The sequence below is a fragment of the Protopterus annectens genome, chromosome 2.part1, assembly GCF_019279795.1.
Source record: "Protopterus annectens isolate FY-2018-M chromosome 2.part1, PAN1.0, whole genome shotgun sequence".
In the NCBI taxonomy this organism is placed as follows: Eukaryota; Metazoa; Chordata; order Ceratodontiformes; family Protopteridae; genus Protopterus; species Protopterus annectens.
Window position 1 is genome coordinate 776,929,930 of NC_056729.1, and position 21,882 is coordinate 776,951,811.

The window sequence follows — 21,882 nt, forward strand, 5'->3', positions numbered from 1 at the left end:
CAAGTGCTTACTCTGGATTATTTTTGCTGTACTTAATGTGGTAATATAATTTCTAAACCAGTTTCCACCTCCATTAGGCTTGGTGGCTCTACTGACTTTTATAGGTAGCTGCAAGCTAGGATGCTTCTGGATTGAATCTCATCTTCTAAGTCTTGCTCTTAGGTGTGGCCCATAACTTTATAAGATCCTGCTAAAGACACGTTATGAGATTTATACTGAAAAGAGCCATTGATCTGACTTAGGAGGCCTTCTATAGTGATTGATTTTTTTTTCTGCAGTTCTCAGCTGGGTTATCTTTTTTTTTCTTCCCTGATTACCCCCTTGGGAGCATTTGTGCCTTCTGCTGGCACACAACATGGCATCATAGGTTGCGTTAGGAAAAGCAGTCACTGTGCCACTCAAGTTTGGAACTTTGGCATGTTTGTCATGGAGAAGTTCCTGCACTAATTACCTTTGAAGGTTTTTTTTTTTAGTGTTTCTATAGCCTTATGTCACAAGCCAAGATACACACTGTTGCTTTTTGTACTGTTTGGTGAAGGAACACAGTGCGATGCACTGGCATGAGAGCCAGTGATTTGACTTGACCACGTAAAGATGCGCAAGAACAGAATTAGAGGTCTGCCTCACTTCTTTTAAGGGTTGGATTTAGAGAGCACTGATTTGGTAGGATGCTCCCTTCCATGAATGTTCACAGACCAGTTCTTGAATATAGCAAAGAGACTGAAACAGCCTGAGATTAGACTGTGGTCACAATCTTCTCTTACGTCTGTCCTTGAGACGGCCTTTTAGTCCTTGTGATTTCAGCTGTCCCTTGAATATTCAGGTGTTGAACTAGTATCCTTTATTTACAACTTGAGAGACCTGAGTGAGTTGTAGCCCCTAGCTTCCACCTTACGTGTGCATTCCAGAGTATTCACACTACCTGCCTCATAGAGTATCATCTGGAATATTCTTATGCTCAGTTTCCACCATTGCAGTGGTCCTTCATGTTTTCCCATGTGGGCTGAGTGATATTTTCATGGTACGAATGCTGTTCTTTTTCCCATGCCTTCTGTTTCACTGGCCAAGTTTAAGGAAGGGTCTTTTTGATCCTGCCATGGTAACAGGGCAAGCCAGGAAGGCCCAGCCTTTAGACACTTATCAACTCTCCTATCCTTGCAGGTATGGTATCATACCTGGCATTATTTTCACTGTTTTAAGAATAAGATCTTTATGCCAGTTGTGTAACTTCTAGAATGAGGTATTCCCTGTTCATGCTTTGGGGCACAGATTCTCAATTAATGGCGATACAGTTTTTCTGTTAACTCCATCTGTGAAGATCGGTGCCCCTCTTAAACCCATCTCCCATATAGAACTAGCTGAGAGATTAAGGAAGAATGTCAGCTCAGTCCTTATGAATGCAGTTAATGGAAAATAAAGATGCTCTTCATATGAGACACTATTACAGTGGCAAAAAAATGTGGGGCTTCTGCCATGGAAGCCCCAGTGTGTGTTCAGACATTGAAACCCTAACAACCTTCCCTGTCTTGACCAGTCAAATGTCTGTTCCCTGAACAGAGACCGTACATTCCCAGTATAAAGGTGGCATCCACTTGCTCCATCTTCACTTTTTTCTTGCAGTATGACTTGAGCTACTTGTGGTGTCATCAGTACCACACAGTATGTATAGTATATGTTAACATTTCTGTCTTTTCATGTGGATATGCACCTTTCTGAGGAACCCTTTTGTGTGTGTGCAGATATTTGTGCTTTTGGAGTTTTATTGTTGTGGATTGTGGTTAGTTGCTGTGTATGGTAGCAGGGCTTGTTCACACACTTGCGCGCACACACACACACACACACACACACACACACACACACACGTATGTAGATTCAACAGATATATTTTCATTCTTGGTGTGTGTGCTGTCTGGGTCCCTCTTATGATGTTTCATGTACCGTAATCTGTCTGATATTTTTCAGCAAGAAAACTCTGAGGTAAAGACAGCTAGTTCTCCAGAAGTCTCTTGCTTGGAACAGGTTGGATGTCCTGTCACAGCAAGCTGCTCTTTTCCAGCATTCAGTTGTCACATACTTTGGACATTCCACTCAAGAAAAAGCAGTATATGGAGAAGCACTCCCTGGGAAAGAAGAGTGAAAGAAAAAAGACAACAATTTAGCCCTCCACAATGTCTCCCTAGAAAGTGTTTGATTTGGACAGGAGCTTTTCCAGCCCCTGGCTGGTGTCTGTAATTCCTGAAGCCTCTGGCATTACCCTTCAGGATGCATTGGCTTTGGAACTTAGCATATAGTGGACTGAAGAATCTGTTTCCATGGTTGGTGTATACCGTACCACAAACATCGGAGTCAGTCTTATGATAACCAAAGTGGGGAGGATGTTATCCCCAGGTTCTTATGTACAAAGTCATCCTTAACACCTTTATTGAATTAGCACTTGTGATGTAAACAAAGTTACATTTATTTAAACAAAAAACAAAACCACACAATGACATCTTTAATCCTAAAATAGAGGTTGAGGGCACACACCCAGGCATCTTTGGTAGACACTACTCTAAGCTGAGAACGCAGAGGTCCAGGCCTCTGACATGCTCCTCCACAGGCCACTTGCTGCACTCTGCTATATAGGTAACAAGATTCTTCCTGTCCCCTTCCCCAGACATGTTCCTGTACAGGCCACTTGCTGCACTCTGCTGAATAGGTAACAAGATTATTCCTGCCCCCCCCCCCCCGAGCTCTCCGTAGACTACATTGAACTGATTCAGAACTTCAAGACCTTTAGAAGCCCAGACCTGACTTGCCATTGATGGTAGGGATCCCACCTCAGAAATGGAAATGGAACTCTCTCCCCATTGTTGATGTGCGAGTCCTCTAACTTGGAGGAGGAAGGTGTGTACACTTCTACAATGTCTTTTTCCTTTAGGCTATGAAACTGACACTAAGTATAGTCTGTCCTCTAAATTTTTCCTCAGAGGACATCTGATTTGGTGACCCACTGTGTAAGATGGATTTTTAATTGGAGGGAGGTTTCACATATCAAGAAAAGAGAGATTGACTTTGGTTTGGATACTTTGAAATCAGTGACTGTTCATGTTGTCCTAGAGGCTTTGCAGAATACCTTCCCAGCAGCATCTCTGGAATCTGTCAGCCTTCTGCTTTTGGGAAGGTTGACCAATTTTAATAGGGTCCAGGATGCCTCCATGCATACGTATAAAAATTCCACAGCAAATCTAGCAATGATGTCACTGGATAATGAGAAAGGGTCTAAATTGGTTCTATTCCAATGCACTTCCTTTAACTGGGGAGTAGAATCTTGGATCAGTTTGGAGAAAAGGTTTATACAGTTGCAACTTTGGCCTTTCAAGCTCTCATTTGGCAGATACATGTGACTTGGTATCAGGCTGAGCTCCTTAAGTTGAAGAATGTAGGGAATTCCCTGACACTCAATCCTTCCTTGCCCAACAAACAAATGTGGGGACAACTTGGCTTATTTGCAAAATGCAAATTAAGAAAATGCAAGTTCTTTTCCAGTTCTGAAACTGATTGATTGGTTGATGGCATGGTCAGGGAAAAGCTTTATAATATTTATTTTTTCCATTTTTGAGGATTATAAAAATGGGGAGTAGTTTCCGGAGGTTTTGAGCGAGTGTGCTTGCTGTTGACTTCATGGGCTTGTCATGCTTTTGGTTGTATTCTGTGGAGCAAGGATGATGGGGCTTCATGGCCCCTCTTGCTTGTCTTCATTTCTGGGTTTTGCCTTTTAATTGATTGACCATATTAATTTATTTTGGTTTTTGTTTTAGCATCAAAGTCTGGACTTTCTGATTGAGGAGGAATTGTTCCATTTTTGTGAAATGGATATTGTTGCGAAGGGCAGCTACAGATGTTCTTCATCCCACATTGCTGCAGTCCTAACACTTGGGTAGTCCGCTGTCCCAGTCGGCCCGAATACCAAAGTATAAGGCTGACGTCGGTCAAGGCGCATTTGTCTGACATCAGGGCGTCAGGGTACAAATGCGCATGACCGACGTCATATCCTCAGTCTTTTTTGCCGCATGGTCCGATGCAGAAGCAGTATTGCGAGTGCAGGTTGGCGTTCTGAAATTTTCTGAAGTCGGAGTTTCAGACCGAATCAAAGTTGGCTAAGTACCCCGTTGGGGTATATTTTGGTTTTTTCTTGCCTCAGTATTTAACCGGATGTCAGAAAAAGTGAATAACTGTATTTCTTGTGGGAAACAGATACCTCATAGGGATTACCATACCTTGTGTATACCTTGCTTAGGGCCTGAGCACGACGTTGTTGGCTGTCGCTCTTGTGCTAGGTTTAACAAACGCACTATTAAGAGAAGATTAGATTGTGCCAGGTTAGTTTTTGGGAAGCGTTGAAATTACAACATGCCGTCGGATGCTCCGACGCCCGCTTCGTCTAAAAAGCGCAAGGACAAAGCAAAGCCTAGGTTGGAAGAACCGTCTGTCCCGGACGTCGGTTCTTTAGAGGGCTCGGTGGAGCCGGTGGTTCTACCAGAAGTTCCTTTGGATTCTCAGGGAGAGACTTTACTGTTACAGGATGTGTCCTCTCAGGAGGTAGGCCAGGCTGAAGGGGCTTCTCAGGTAGCTGTTCTCCCCTCCCTTCCTAAGGTAGTTAGGCCCTCCTTCTGTTTCCAAGGCTTCTTCTAGAGGCAGGCCAGGGTTAACTTCAGTGGGGTCTCCCTAGTTCTTCAGGGTCTCTGCCTAAGAAACATATGCTTAAAATGGCAGAAGATTTGATTACTATGATTAGAGGTTCTATGCCCCCCCCCTGATAAGAGGCCTAGGGTGGAACCTGAGCTTGAGAGTTTTGAGCAGTGTTGAGGCTTCTGAGTCTTGGCTGAAGACTTGCAGGAGTATCCTCCTTATTCTGATTCTGATGTAGATGATTCTACTCCTTGCTTCTCCTCCTGAGGATTTTTCTTTTCAGAGACTCTTCATTCCATGAGGGAGCATTTTAAATGGGAAGGTCAAGATTTCTCTGATTCCAGGAAAAGGCTTAGGGAATCTTTGTTTCTACCCCAGCATAGGCCTTTGGCTATACCTCCTGTTTTGGATGTGGTAGAAGATGTTTTTGCAGAGGCTTCCCTGAACCCTGATTCTTTGCCTCCTGCCCCAGTTAAACCGGATAGGTATTATAGGGTGCCTGAAGCTCATAAGTATCTTTTTAAGAGTCCTAGGGCAGACCCAGAAACTGTTTCTCAGGGCCCTAAAGGTGTTAAGGCTTCTGTTGTTAAAAATCCTGTTCCTTCTGATAAAGAGGCTAGGGCTTTGGATAGATGGGGAAAGAAGGTGTATACTTCTTCCACTTTAGCCATGAGGGCTTTGAATTGCCAGTTTCACATGTTGAAATACCAAAATTATCTCCTTACACAATTGAAGTCTAAGGTAGATGCTCTGGCGGAAGGTATTGAGTGTAAAGAGTTGCAGGATTTAGTTCATGTTTCTGAACAGGTGGGTAAGCATTCCTTGCAATGTGGTTTTGATGCTGTACAGGGTGGCAGCCACTGGTTCTGTTCTTCGCAGGCACGCCTGGCTGAGGGATCAGAATTTAGCTGAGCATGTAAAGACAAGGATTTTAGATGCTCCTTTACAATCTGATGTGTTATTTGGTTCGCCTGTGGAAGCAGTTTTAAAGAAAATGGAGGACAAGGCTAAGTCTATGCAGACTGTTAAAGATTTTTGCAGGTTCAGCCTCCAGTTTAGTAGAAATTGGCCTACTAAGGGGTGGACATATCCTTCTTATGATTCTCAGTCTAGGGGTAGATCTAGGCGTGGTAGGGGCAGAGCTCAAGGTTCTTTTAGGCCTAGAACAGGAGTTCACCTGCCCAGTCTTCTGGTGAGGGCAGGGGTCAGCCCTTTCGTAAGCAGACCCAATGACCTGCCTTTTCAGCTGCCAGAGCCTTCTCGTCTGGCAGCACCTTTGGGAGGAAGGCTGGCACTTTTCAAAGAAAATTGGAGTGTTATTACCCAAGACAGATGGGTATTGGATATCGTTCACCACGGTTACAGGTTTTATTTCCATACCTTGCCTCCTTTCAAAGGCATGCCAGACATTCCTCCTATACAAAGAAAAGAGGCTCACAAGCAAATTTCTCTGTTACTCCAGATAGGGGCCATTCAGCGGTTCCTGTGCCAGAAAGGGGCCTAGGATTTTATTCTCGCCTGTTCCTAGTACCAAAAAGGGGAACACGTGGAGACCAATTTTGGATTTGTCTATCCTCAACACTTATCTGGACATTCCCAAGTTCAAAATGTTAACGTTACAACAGCTTTTACCTCTGCTGGGCAAAGATCACTGGATGGTAACTTTAGATCTCAAGGAGGCTTACCTTCATGTGCCTATCAGACTCAGTTGCAGGAAGTATCTGCGTTTCGAGCTAGAATTCCCATTATCAGTTCTCTGCATTGCCCTTTGGCTTATCTACTGCCCAGAGTATTCACAAAAGTTCTGGCTCAGTCATAGCTTTCTTCAGGCTAAAAGGAATACAAATCTATCCTTACTTGGGCGACTGTCTGATTCTGGCTCAAGAAAGGGCGAGCTTCTTCAGCATCTGGAATATGTGATAGCAGTGTTAAGATGCCTGGGGTATTCTGTGAACGAAATAAAGTCCAGTCTAGTACCCTCTCAAGACATGTGCTTTCTAGGTGTGAGACTGAATACAGCAGCCCAGATGGCCTTTTAACCCCGGACAAACAAAAGAATCTTTCCCTTTACTGTCATCAACTATCTCTTCAGTCCGGGCTGACTGCAAGGACAGTCCTTCAAGCCTTAGGGTTCATGGCATCTTGTATTCTGGTGCTTCCCAATGCCAAACTGCATATGAGGAAGCTGCAATGGTATCTAAAAAATGTATGGACACAGCACTGCCAGGATTTGGACACTGTCATTCCAATAATACCTTGCATTCAAAAGGAATTTTTGTGGTGGGCTCAGGAATGTCACCTAAACAAGGGACTCTCTGTGACCCGGCCAGAGTCAGATTCTAACGACAGATGCCTCAGACATAGCTTGGGGAGCTCATCTGAATGGAAAGTGGATACAAGACAAGTGGCCTGCCAGACTACAGCATCTACATATCAACATGAAGGAGATGTTAGCAGTTCAGTTTGCATTAATGGCTTTCAAGGAGTTACTTCTTCCAGGGCAGGTGTTGATTCTAACAGACAACACAACTGTCATGTGGTACATCAACAAGCAAGGGGAACACATTCTTATCCTCTATGCAGGCAAGCAATGATTTTGTGGGAGACTGCGCTCAGCTTGCAGCTAAATCTTCAGGCAAGGTTTCTGCCAGGAGCACAGAACTCCTTAGCAGATGTGTTAAGCAGGCGAATCATGGATCCCCACGAGTGGAAACTGGATCTTCATGTATTTCGAAAATTGACAGTGTCATGGGGAACTCCAGACATAGATCTGTTCGCTTCTCCACTAAACCACCAGCTGCCAAAGTTTTGCGAAAAGGTTTCATCACACAGCTTGGAAAGTGGATGCTCTTTCGTTCAGTTGGAAAATCTTCATGTGTATGCCTTTCCACCTCTGCCTCTCCTCCCAAAGGTACTCCTAAAGGTCAGACAAGACAAGCCAAGGATGATTTTGATAGCTCCAGATTGGCCTCGGCAACACTGGTACCCATTACTGAGGAATCTGGTAAGGAAGCCTCCATGGCCTTTACCTTTAATTCCACACCTTTTGTTTCAGAGGGGTCATCTACTCAATGTCAAGCTTCACTCTCTTCATCTAACAGCCTGGCATATTCTGTTTTGAACCACAGCAGGTCTCAACTTCCTCAACAAGTTTTGAATGTGATTATGGAAGCCAGAAGACCTAGTACACGTAAAGTGTATGCAGAAAAATGGAAGAGATTTTTATTTTGGAGTGCAGCAAAGGATTTGGATGTTTCTGAGCCTAATTTGAGTGTGGCTCTTCAATATCTTACTGAGTTATTGGACAAAGGTTTGTCTTTCTCTTCCATTAAGATTCATGCTGCAGCAATTTCAGCTCACTATGATTGTGACCCACCATTGTTTTCTCATCCTTTGTTCAAGCAGTTTCTTAGAGAGGCAAAGAATATAAGACCCCCACGTAGAGCTCCTACTCCTACTTGGGATCTCAATTTTGTGTTGGAGAAACTTACTCTACAACCTTTTGAGCCTGCGGCTACTGCTGAATTGAAATACTTGTCATGGAAGACTGCTTTTTGTTGGCCATTACTTCTGCAAGAAGGGTTTCTGAATTGCAGGCCCTTATGTTGAGCCTTTTTGATTTTCCATAAGGATAGGGTATCATTACGTACTAATCCTTCCTTTATGCCTAAGGTGGTTTCTAGTGTGGCTTTAAACCAAACTATTCATTTGCCTACTTTTATGCAGATCCCCAAAATAGGGAAAAGATTTTGCACACTTTAGATGTACACAGGCAGTTGCGTTATTATTTAAGCAGGACTAGGGATTTTAGGCAGTCTCAGCAGTTGTTTGTTTCTTTTGCTTTGAGTTCTCAGGGCAAGCCTGTGTCAAAACAAACTATATCTAAATGGATTGGTTTTTGCATTGCATTCTGTTACTCCCATCATGGCAAGGAGATTCCAGCTGGGATTAGGCCTCATTCCACTAGGGCTACTGCCACTTCAACAGCATTTCTAAGGGGGGTGGCAACTAAGGATATTTTGGAGGCAGCTACTTGGAGTTCAGTGCATACTTTCTCCAAGCATTACCACCTTCCTCTCTATTCTAAATCCAGGGCTGGTTTTGCCACTGCTGTGTTGCAGGGCATTTTGGCAGCTCCTGCTTCATTATAGTTTAGCCATCCTCCCTTACCTCTGCTTTGGGATTCTACCCAAGTGTTAGGACTGCAGCAATGTGGGATGAAGAACATAGTACAGTTTTGTACCTACCATAAATGTAGATGTTCGAAGATCCACATTGCTGCAGTCCAACCCTCCCTCCTTCCCTCTGTGTTTGGGGGTGGTTGTGTGGGTGGGGTTCTATTTTGTAAATTGTATATATTGTATATATGTGGTACAGGAGTGTTTGGTGTTTTTGGTTTTGGCCTTATCTTTTAGGGTCTTCTGACATCTGGGGCAAGGAAAGACTGAGGATATGGCGTCAGTCTTGCGCATTTGTACCCTGGCGTCCTGATGTCAGGCAAATGCGCCTTGACGTAGCCTTATACTTTGGTATTCGGGCCGACTGGGACAGCGGACTACCCAAGTGTTAGGACTGCAGCAATGTGGATCTTCGAACATCTACATTTATGGTAGGTACAAAACTGTACTTTTTCTTGTTTTGGTGCTTTTGTTGGGGGTGTTTTGTGTTGGGTCTGGTGGGAGGAATCGTCTTTGTTTGAGATATTGTTTTTAGCTTGTCATCTTACTAATGGAAAGACAAGCACATATGCAGCGTGACTCAAGCCATAGCCACACCCCGAAACCTCACAGGCCATATTAGCAATCCTATCCCCCAATCTTTTGGCAAGCACAAAACCCATACCTCGTGGGCTGTAATGTTTTCCTATCCACCAATCTTTTTGTAATCCCAGAAGTGAGAGATACTAAGCTTGCATTACTTTACATATAGAGCTTAAGACAAGAACAAAATAATTTTTAATGTGAATAGTAGGCATCTATTTATTCATTGAAATTACACAACGCTTATGTTTAAGCCCCCATTTGTTTGGTAACAAGGCTTTATTTTCAATCCAGTTTCACAGCAGGTTTTTTATAAGTGGGTAAATGGCATTGTTGAATTTAGAGTTGGCAGAGTTAGCCACATAGGTTGTGCATGGCCAATTTAATAAAACGTTGATTATGAACTTATTACTATCCATTGGCTCAAAAAAGGTCTCCTTGCTTCTTTTATATAATTTGAGTTGATTACAAGAGTGCAGAGCAGAAAATTTCTAAAAAAAAAAACCCCACCGGTGCAAATATTTCAAAACTTTATTTGCAGTATGACCTGAAGGTGCCAAAACCGCCCCCACCCCTTTTTTTTACCCTGAAGCATATACTTCACGAAAATGTGAAACATTTTTAATGCAACAGTACTGGAGATCATGATTAAGTAATGAAGGTAATTAATTAGGAACAACATTTTATTGATACAGAGTATTATTTACTTGCGCGTTTAGTTATTCATCACATAAGCAGCAAGGAGACCTTATTATCTGTACTACAACTTAGCATGTTTTAATCCTAGAGCACTCTTTTTACCTGTACATTTGTTACTGACGTGCAACTGCAGTTTCTTGGAGCCTTCTCATATCATTTTTTTGAGTTGTTTACCCAAAAATGCACTATTGGTCTTTTTGCTTTTTACATTTATTTGCGGCCCAAAGTAAATATAGGTGGACATTGTTTTTGAGTTATTTAGGGAGCATTTTCATTATAGTTTTTTTCAATGTTTAACTTAAGTGACAGTAGTTAATCTTTCATTCCCGCACAAACAAGTCACCACCCCCTGCTTATATTTGTCGAAACCCAAGTTCTGATCCAATCAGGATCCTCTCTTGATATTTCCAATTATACTCCAGACTTTAATCTGTTTATCCAGTCAAAGTTATTTGTTTGTAATGTGGAATTAATACAGTTGAGTGAAGATTCTGTATAAATACATGTACTGGTTGGTCAATAAATGCGCTCGCCTACCAAGTAATTAAGTTCATGGAATAAAGTTGTTTTGGACCATGAACTTTATTTTGCAGAATTTTCTGCAGACGTTAATTAAAGGTCTGACTTCTAATTAATTATTCTTGGTGCTACCTCCTAGCTGTTGTGGATTCAGTATATAGATCACACAGTTTTTAAAGTTTTATTTGCAAAAATGAGAAAAAAGTAACAGAGAACAAGTAAGTTATGTAAGTGGTCTTGCAGGAGTAATGACTGCAGTTCTGGTGAAAACAGATGGCCCAAGGGATCCCATCAGTGTCAAAATATCAAAGGCATGTGGTGCAATTTCATTTGGAGGATTTACATCAAAAAGAGGCAGTAGAGAAGTGCTGAGAGAAGAAGAGGGAGTAGGTTTCTACTCAGTATTGTTTTCTGGTGGCTAGAAAGGATAGCCCTTGGATGCCTATTTGATTTGGTCAAGATTAAAGAAATACTTGAATGTGCTGAAGTTCAAGATGTTAACCCTACGTGCTTTATTGTCCCCGCTTTTTTTCTTTAACCTGTAATACTCATCATTGATCTGAAGGATGCTTATTACCATATTCCATTCTCTGGGGCCACTGATACTTTCTCAGGCTCAAAGCAAGGAAGAGGGTTCTTAATTATTGGTTTACCTGTTTGCCCTATGGATTGGCTACTGTAACAAGGGACTTAAAGTGCCTGTCTCTAGCCAAGTCATGGGCACCCACATTTATCTTTTCTTGGATGAGTGCTTAATTCAGGCCCAAAGGCTTGCTTCCTTTTACCTTGAACTGTTTATGGAACCTTAGTCTGCCAATCATCCTCCTACTCAAGTCCAGTCTGAATCCATCTAGAGTAGTGTGTTTGGGTGGGGTTGGCGGGACTGGCTACTGGACTGTTCCAATTAGAAAGCCTTCTTCCCTCAGGGTGGAGTATAATCCCTGGCAAAAGTGCTTTTTGAGTGTGTCGTAAGAGAGTTAGGTATTTGTACGGGGATACCAACGCATTCTGTGGTACATAGTATCCATCATCCTGCAGTATCACCTCAGAGGATTCTACAGTCAGCATAGTCAGTCCCTACAAGAGATGACAGTAACCTTGTGTGTGGGGTTTAACAAGTTCAGAATAATCGGGTACCCGGTGATCAAACTTTGGCCACAGATTCCTCAGATGTGGCCTGAGTAGCCCACTCTGTACGAGTACTGAACATCTAGGGCAGCAAGCAGAGGCAAGAGATGACTGCGATGCAAGATGTTTGTGAGCTGAAGTCCATCTGGTAGCCAGGAGTTTTACACCTGATAACAAACAGCATCATGGTGACCAACTTCTAACCTCTGTGCAGGCTGGTAGTGCAGAGCTAGAGATAATCTTTGAGATGGACATTGTCATCATATAACATAAACAAAATTAATGTAGAAATGTAGTTTGGTAACTGATCATTTTGGTTTAGCTTGAGGTGGAAAAGCAAGGAAGAAAATCAAAGTTAAATAACAGTAAACTAAGAATGTTCTACCATCCAAACTATGGTTCTGTTTTTAGATTAATTGAACAATGGAAATAGCAGGAAAAGTTGTGTAATGACAGTACTGCTGAAAATTGGAGTAAATTTTATGCTTTCACAATTGTTTTATTTTTAGTTTGATAGTTGTTTACCAGGATAATCTGACTGGGTCAAAAATAACCCATTTTCAGTGGAGGCCTAGGGAGAAAACCTACAGATACAGACTATAATATGCAAACATATAATATACACTCACATTATGTACATATTACAGCTTCTTAGCATAATACAAAGAGTAAGTGTTTCATGTTCGAGAAGACAACTCAGCAATTTAGTTACTTAGGCAGTATCTAACATATATATAGTAGAATACATTTTTTATCCTATACATAGGTTGTATAATATCAATAGCTGATCTTTCCCAGTTCATTTTTGAAGTTAGATGGTGGTTATATTCAGTAGTTACCATAAATTTTAAAGACTAAAGAAACCATTGTTGGAGGAGAAAGGTGTGAGTATAGCCTGTGGGGATTGCAGAAACAAATTGATTGTATGATGCACAGTTTTAGTATTACATAAGATTAAGTGAGAATGTCCACTTTGGAGAAGATCAGACAGGTGAGTGAATAGCAGAATGGAAAAGCAGAGGTGACATTAGCCAGAAGCAGAGCCACAAGTACACCCTTGCTTTAGAGAAGTTTTGAAGGCTCCTAGGTTGAGAATTTTTCTGGTAGATAGGCAGAGTGAGTTCCAAACTTTTGCAACAGAGTAAGAGTATAGGCTCTGTCCTGGTATTTTAGAGGGCTTAGAGATTGTAATGATTTTTTTTTCTTTGGACTTTAGGGCTCTGTTGTATTTGTAAGGTTTGACTATGTTGCCGTGTTACTCAGGGCTGAGCAGGCTAAGGGTTTATAGAGGATGATGTGTAAAGTTAAAAGCTGGACATAATGTAGGTGGTTAGGGAGTTCTAGCCAATTAAGCATATGTAAAGGCGTACAGTGATGTGTGTAGGTTTTTGCATTAGTGGCAAACATGGCCACTTTGTTGTAATACTGTTCTATTTTGGATCTAATAGAGGTCTGTAATTGAAAAAAAAGTCTTTCTTAGTTATGTTGATGCTCACAAACACAGTATTTTCCTTGGTGGACCATAAAGCTAACTAGTTTAATGAGAAAAGGCATACTTGTCAAAACTGGTGGAAATTTTTAGTTGAAAGAAAAGTGCATCCTGAAAGGTAAGAAGTAAAAAAAAAAGGTATTATACTTGTAAAAAGGAACTGAACTAAAACTAGTTAGTCATACACCCAGAAATAAAAAAGTCTAAGTATATAAAGGCTTATATTAAGGATAGTGCAAGAAAAGTTCTCCTAAAAAGAAATAATGGCGTCATATTAAATTGAAAAAAAATGGCCGACATTCTGTGGCACAAATTGTAAAATAAGCATTCTTTGTGAGGTGTAGTGGGAATTATGCATTCATGTTAAGTTGGATAGAAGTACTGTACAAGTTCTGCAAAAAACAAGCAACACATTGCTACAGTACTTGAAGGCATTAAGGTAGATGTGGCAGCAAGGTGTGATTGACTTAATGGATGCTTCCTAAGGTCTGCTTGAAGTATACCATGAATAAGTTTTGTTTAAGCTAACTCTGCTGGTTGAGTATGTTCCAGAAAGTTGGGTGGAGACATTTATGGTGTCAGTTCCTAAGTCAGTAATGCTAGCCTGAAAAGTGTAATTAGGAAAGGTCTTTGAGAGACTACTACTTAAGACACCAGAACCTTAAAGGCTAAGAATTTGATATTAATCAAGACAGTATCTGAGTGTTCATGCCTGACCAACCTGTTCCAATTTTAAGAAAATTTACTGGGTGCAAATGACCTAGCCCTGTCAGCTGCTTTCAATTATTCTGGTCTTTCCAAGTCATTGACTCAGTTCCTCATAATGAAATGTCTACAATGGAACAACATGATGTGCGATATGTGGAGGTATATGTATTCATACTGAGAGCTTAACAGTTCTTTACATTTTTAGGTGGGAAGAAAAGAACCATACCATTCAGGCGGCAACGTATGCAAATTGACCAGCCTGTTCCTCCTTCCGAGTTAACTTCACCCCCTGTGGCACAGGCTGATGACCCTTATATTGCTGACCTTCTTCAAGTGGCTGATAACAGGTGCATACTTTTTCTATTGCATGTTTTATAATGACTGTGTACCAGTACCATGCTGTACATAAGTTCCTAAAATTTGGACAAAACAGGAAAAAGTTCTTGAAGTATGCAGTATATTGCTGATTTTAGGGAATTTTTTTTCACATCCTGAAATATCCACAAGTTTTACAAGAAGCTGTTCTATACTTTAAAAATAAATAAATCCTGTAGCTGTGTTTGAAGCTGTCGTACTACTTATTGGGCGAGAGCTTGTGCAACCATATTTTAACGTGTGGAATTCTTTTTGTTGATTTTCATAATGTAGTTTGACTTTTTCAGGTAATTAAATGAGGAAATTGTATTAATTAAATGAGGAAATTTTATAACTGTGATCCCAAATTGTTGCCAAAGAAGCAGCACTTTTAAAGGCAGTTTTGGTTTAGGATTGGTATCACACCTTTGCATTATTTGCTTTAGGATCTTGAAACAGCTGTCTTGGAAGATTCCCATTTCACAGACATGGACTCCAAAGGCAGCCATTAAGATTTACAATATGCAGGCTGATAAGCATGATATATTTAAAAACTGAGGATGAACCTAGCAGCATTTGTTTTATCTTTGCTGTCTGTCCCAGCTAGACAAGCATACACATGGCAAAAATCAGGTGTTTCTTTAAAACAAGGAACACTGTGAACATACTTCTAAAATTTGAAGCCTGGGTTCACCTGTACAGACTACATATTGCAGCCTTAATAGAATCATTGCTTAAATCATACTCTTATCCTTCCTCCAGTTCTTTCTTGTTGCCATGCTACCAACCAGTTAGCTCTTGGGTGATTGTGTTGGTAGTAATTTTGAATCCTTAGTTACTTCTGTTTACTCATAGCATCCTCTTATGACCATTTAAACTTTCAGCATATCTGTGTTATTGCCCAAGTGGTTATTGGTGAAACTTTCAATTGAGTCATTGTCATATAGAAGCCCCATCTTCCCAAGGCCACCAGAATCCTGTATATGTGTATAATTGTTCTGCATGCCTTTCTGTCATCAGAGAACACTTCAATAAGGACTAGATCCACTAAATGCAGGCATCCCTAAAAACTGCTGTTAATCCATCTAGCTTCACAGTTCTCCCCTAGGGTGCATGGATTGATAACATGCCAACAGGGCCAGTAGACTCTCTGTAGCACACCATTATACCACTGGCATAATGTGTTCTTTTAAGAATATTTCCTACATTATTTTTCACTGAAAATTTGATTATGTATTTTTTTCACCCCCAGCTTCCATCTCCTACATTTAGCTGAGCTTACCTCACTTGTGTGGTCCTAAATCATTGGAGAAAACTGATCAATTTTCTGTCTTGGTATATTTCTTCCTCTCCAAGATAAGTACTTGTACTTAAAGACCAGGGCAGTATAGATAAATCTTTTCTAGAGAGTACTCATTTTAAGTGTAACATTAAATTATAATGTGATCATTCTCCTGCCGCCTTCCTAGCTTCTTGTGGCTCACTTTTTGAAAATAACTGGATTTTTTTACCTTTTTGTGTATCAATGAGTTCTTGTGCTGGTATCCACTCACAGGTATGGGCATATAGTTTACTCTGTTATCTGCTGAGTTTGTGCAAGCTCTAACCATTTTTTTCTCGCCACTTTGAAGTATGGACATCTCCCACTCATGTAAGATGAAATTTTGCTCTGCAGCTTTAGCAGTATTATGTCAATTTCTGCATTATTAATTTATCCAACTTTTGCTTTTATTATTATACTTTTTCATTGTTGCAGTGTCAAAATCTGTAACGAGATGCGAGTGCGGTAGACCGAGAACTCTAAAAGATTTTCACAAAGAATGCTTGCTTTGCTTTGGATCTGACCATCATATTGAAAGATGTTATTACTGTATGAAATTCAAGCAAACCACTGCAATTAAAAGACATTGGTAGAAACGTAACACAAAAGGACATTTACAGTGAGAGAAGTCTGAAAAGTTTTAGAAACTAATGGGGTGACATTGCCTATTACCATTTTGTATTGTATTATAAAAATTGTTAATAAGATTCTTAAAAAAAAGAAACTAATGGGGTGAAAATCTTTTATAGGATTTATTTTCTCCCGTGGATTTTTGGAGTTTACTGGCTTTTTTTTTATCCCTCAAAGTTTTTTACTTGACCCCTGTTCACAAGGATTAGAGGTCCATCCTTAAAGTGCCTGTGGAAACCTATACTGAAGAATGCACTGAAGCTAAAATTGGAGCTAACAACTGTAAATGCCACTGAATGCACAGACCATCATACCAGAAATCATACTGAACTTTCTGGAGACAAAGTTTACATGCATCAGTAGAGAAATTTGGAAATCTGAGTTGGACGCTTTCATGGCAGAGTTTCAAGGTTTGCATCCTAAGGACATGGCATGCTTTTTTTAAACACCTTTATTAAATTATCACTTAAGACGCAGGCAAATGTACATTAATGGAAGAGAAAACAAATCATATTAATATTTTCACATCTACATTAAACATCACACATCTTTTGTTTCTGTGTAATTATCATCAGTCCATCATTCTATAAATTATTGAATTCCTGCCTTCCCTTAAACCTCACTCCTCCTGAAGAAGAGGGATATCATGAAGAAATGGATTTATTTAGAAGCAGATTAGTAAAGCGTAGATATAGAGGTGAGGCTATAGATAAGGGCCTGTATGAAATGAATACGGTGAGGTTAGATAGGGCAGCACCGTATTTTTCTAATACAACAACCATAGAAAAGACACAAAGCAATGAATTCCAAGAAGTACAAATACCAATGTTTCATACAGTGGATAATCAACATATAATGAAAATAATTCAACAGCATTGGCGTGTATTGACTACAGATGAAAACATAAGGAAAATAGGTGTAAAACCAAGGTATCTATTTAAGAATAAACCTAACCTTAAAAGGTTGTTGTGTCATCATATAGAAGACCTTAGAATTAATGACCATCCAGGAACTATACCCTGTGGAAAATGTAAACATTGTCCATATATTGATCAGAGTTTAGATTTTATACATTCAGACAAAGGAATTAACCATCATTTCAAAGTTACAGCAGATTGCAACACAATGCATGTGGTATATTTGGCCACTTGTCAGAAATGCTGCTTGTTTTATGTAGGTAAGACCGATAGAAAATTTCAAAATAGAATTAGAGAGCATTTATATGCCATAAGAATCAGTTATGAGAATAATGCGAATAATGCATTAGCCAAACATGTAATGATGGAAGGTAAAGAACATACTTTTAAATTCAAGGTAATAGATGTATATATGCCTAGGATACGTGAAGGGAATATAAGGAATGCCACAGAAAACAGAGGTTAATTGGATCATTAAACTTAGGGCAGACAAAGGGAGAGGCCTGAATAAAAGAGCCACAATAAAAGCCATCCTTAGGAATAGAAGGGTAATGGCCAAGAAGTAATGAAAAAGTTTTATTGATAGTTAATATTATAGACAGTTAAGTTCCAACATCATCTTTACCATTAACACAGCAAAAAATGGCAAGTAATCCGTACTTAGGTGAAAAGTAAAGCTAGTGCCTAGTAATAATTTCAAGAGTTAACCTAAAGGTCAAATGAATGTCCCTATATGTAGACTCTTAAAAGTATGACATATAGGTCAGCTGTAGTATTCTCGCTGAGGTAGGCTTTCAGATGGTCTTGTAATATGATGTTCTACCAATAATATATAGAGTTATTCATATAAAGTGAGCAAGAGCATGTCAAGTGCTATGTTAGCACTTAATGGTGTGCACTGCCTGTTAGCCTTGATTTTAATTAGTATATAGGGTTTGAACTTGCCCATCGCTGATATGATTTTGAGTGTTAATCAACCTCTATGAAAAGTGGCAGTTGTTGAAATGCCACGGGGAGTTGGTGACTTCTAAGTACATCGTAGTGAATGACTGTTGTCTTGAATGTTATATCTGCCTTAGCAATGGAATTATGAGTGTTTGGCAGTGAATTGACAAGTCGCTAGTTTCCAAGTAAAAATTTATGGGGTTACATAATGCACATGGTCTATTTATATACATATGCATTTTTTATATTTGAATGGCTTTCACTTAAACTGGATTTGAGCAGTACCACCCGTCGCAGCTATAGCATATGCAATGTTCTTATGGTTGAATTTATTTTTAAAAGCATTTTATAGGTATTCATAGGCTTCTCATGTGTAAGCCTTCATTTCATAATATAGAGAATATACATATGATAGAATTTATCTTTAAGACATTAATATTAAAAGCTCACAAAATAGATGTATTAATTTTAATTTTAAATTTATGTGAGTGTACAAGGTTAGTGTACATCAATGATGACTTGTACTGACAATAAAATCAGTGAGTTCTATAGGTAGATCGGCTGATAAGCCAGGGTATTACACTTTTGATAGAACCTCGCATTTTATAGGGAGCTGATGTGATGATAGGTGTTTATGACGAATAATAAGAGCCCCGGGCAATGTCCATCAAACACGGAGCATCTTATGTTGATCAGCGTATAAATGATACATAGATAGCAATGTTATTACATAACAGAACTATTATGTGTATGAAGTTGTTGTGATATGTCCATTTTTCAAAAGGATATAGGAATTTATAGTTGTGAATATATATATTTAAGCATTTTATATCTTGAAATTTTACATGCATGAATGAGGTATATATTGTTAGCAGTGCTTTATATCCAATAGAGTGTCTAATTTCCTTTTAACAGTTTTAAAAAGTTTAGGATGCTCAGAAATACATCAACATCTATGTATACATGCCAATGTGACTTTAAATTTACGGAAAGGTTGGTCTGCTGAGCAAATTAATTGATTAATTGATGTAACATCACATGATGAGTATATAAGCAAATGTTTGTTTGGAGGGAAGTTAAGGTCTGAAGACTTTCAGAACCACACATCCCTACCAACTTTTTTGTTTGAGAAAAAGTCCTTTTGAGGTGTAGAAAATGGATCTCTATAGCAGATGAGGTCTTCCATTTGTTCTGTCTTGGATAAGGTTTCTTTAACTTTGGGGATAAATAAGGTAGCTCCATCAAAAGGAGCATTAATAGCAAGGACTTGAAAGGCCCTGCAAAGTCAGTGTCGTCTAGGCATGCAGTTCCACAGCTATTCCTGAATCCATCTATATGAAAGGAGTACTATTGTGACACCAGGGAAATACTGCCAGCCCAGCTATCTGGAATTTTGTAAATAATCATATGTTATTTGTAAATAGTAATATGATTCACACGCTTGTCCTCCAAATGTAAGAGAACTGTAAGTTATGTACTGAGATTCAAGAATGTGTAACCACAGTGTACCCTACTGAACAGAAATTTATATAAACTATATACCAGTGGAAATGTATGTTTTAATAGTAAAAGCTGGAACATAGAATTACCTTGCAAAAGTTCAAGAAAATAAGTTGAAATTAAGTGCTTTACGATGTGCTATAAAAAGTAGTTTCAGTGCAGCAAACAGACACAATGTCTAGAGCTAGAGGTTTTCCTATTGTCTTGAAACAGAAATAATTGCTAGGTTTAAAATGTAAAGTGTTTTTATTGCTCTGTGACTTCCTAGCAGCTGCACATCTGAGAGAGAAGTATTTTTAACACAGAGATGTTAGTATCTGGTTAGCCTAGGAACTGAAGTCAGGTGACAGATTGATGCCATCCAACCTAACCCAGCATTAATGTTGATTATTAATTTAAGCACTCTCTCAGAGAGAGTGAGTCTGGGCAGTTTTGTATGTTGTCTTGGACCTAGCAAGAGCATCCACTCCTCTCCATTCGCCTTGCTCTGTAAGTAAGTTGTTTAAGGTATATTTTCTTTTAGAGATAGTTAGGAATATAGTAACTATTAGTTTAGATGTTTTCTGTATTTATTTGACTGTCCTGAAATGTTTTAAAATATTTCCTGTGATTCTGAACTCTGCAGTTACTGTGAGTATTGACTTGTTCTTTTATTATTTATTATTAAATACATTTAAACCTTTCAATTGTAGCTGGTTTGTTTAAAGATATTTAAGTTCTTGGTGTACTTGCATATGTATTTGTTGACACTGTATAGGCCACTCCTAAATATCCTTGAAAGTCTTGGTCACACTTACCATTTGGATAATAGTACCATTACACAGGACTGGACACCCTTTGTTAAGGGCCTTATATTTACTGATAAGTAAGGGTGGCAGGTGGCAGCTGGTACTACCTTATAGTCTGGGCAGAAGGGTGGTGTAACTAGTAAACCTGTGCCAGCCTTTCCCAGGTGTGTGTGTTTGTGTATCAATCAAATCACAGTGTGTGTGTGTGTCAGCTAATTGGGCAGGTACACAAAGCACTGGTTGAACAATGAAGGGTGCTGGATGTCTTAGCTCAGCCACTCAGCTGAGATCTTAACCTTATAGCTGTGCCAGTGAGTAGTCTTATTTGGGGATCTATGTGTGTTCTTAAGAGAACTTGAACTTGACTCTGTGTGTACTTGTCATCCTACCAATGTGCATGTCCCTCACTGGTGCTAGTGGTGAGGATTGAGGCTCCTTGATTACTGGGCCAGTGCAGGGGTGTCACATCAATTGTTTGGCAGTGGTGGGATAGTCACATCACATATTAATTTGGTTGACTGTGGTGAGATAGCCACATCACATATTAATTGGCTTGTAGTGGTGCTGATATTGAATTCTTGTAGCCTGCGTACAGTGGTCTTTTGTATTCTGTCAGCCATGCAGTGAACATTCTGAGTTCATATCACAGTTTTTTGTTAGCTTAGTCAGTCAGGGAGAGCAGGCAAGCATGTCAGCAGAGGAGTATGGCAAGCTGACAAGGAGCCAGTTGGCTGAAATGTGCCGGGCTAAAGGACTGTTGCATGCTAGCCTGACTAAAGCAGACATGATTGCAGCTTTAGTCGCAGCTGCATCACAGAATAGCAACCAGGAGAACAATCAGACTGGCCGTGGAGATGTACAACTCTCAGAAAACGGGACAGCTCAACCTTTCCACAGAGGACTTAAAAAAATCCAGCTGGAGTTAGAGAGACTTGAGCTGGAGGCTAAGCGTTTGGAAATAGAGGCAGCAGAGAGACTGAGATGTCTGGAGACTGAGGAAAATGAGAAACTGCGACATCTGCAGGCTGAGGAGAATGAGAGGCAGAGGCAACATGAAAAGGGGATGCTGACTCATCACCAGAGTCAGGGAGGTAATGGGGAAGGGAGTAACTGAACCCCAGAAGCAACAAAGGTCAGTAAATTTCTTCCACAATTTACCGAGGGGGATAATTTTGATATTTTCATTCATATGTTTGAGAGGGTATGTAAACAGTATAATGTTGATCAAGGGCTTTGGGTAAGGTTCATGACCTCCCTACTCCATGGTAAAGCTGTAACTGTAATGCCTAAACTGTCTGATATTGATTGTTTAAATTATAATGTTGTAAAAAACTGTTTGCTAGAATGTTTTAAGTTAACACCTGAACCTTATAGGAACACGTTTTGTGAGCATAGATGCAAGGCAGATGAGTGTATGTTGCTTAAACTAAGCACTTATTTTTATAGGTGGGTG

The 21,882-nt window shown here is 39.8% G+C and overlaps 1 protein-coding gene across 1 annotated transcript in view; it reads left to right on the forward strand.

Annotated features, from left to right (window-relative positions):
* CEP135 (centrosomal protein 135) overlaps positions 1 to 21,882 on the forward strand; it is a 2,183,066-nt gene that overhangs the window by 242,286 nt on the left and 1,918,898 nt on the right. The window contains 1 exon segment of the mRNA XM_044062480.1: positions 14,180 to 14,321. Coding sequence (XP_043918415.1) covers positions 14,180 to 14,321 — 142 coding nt within the window.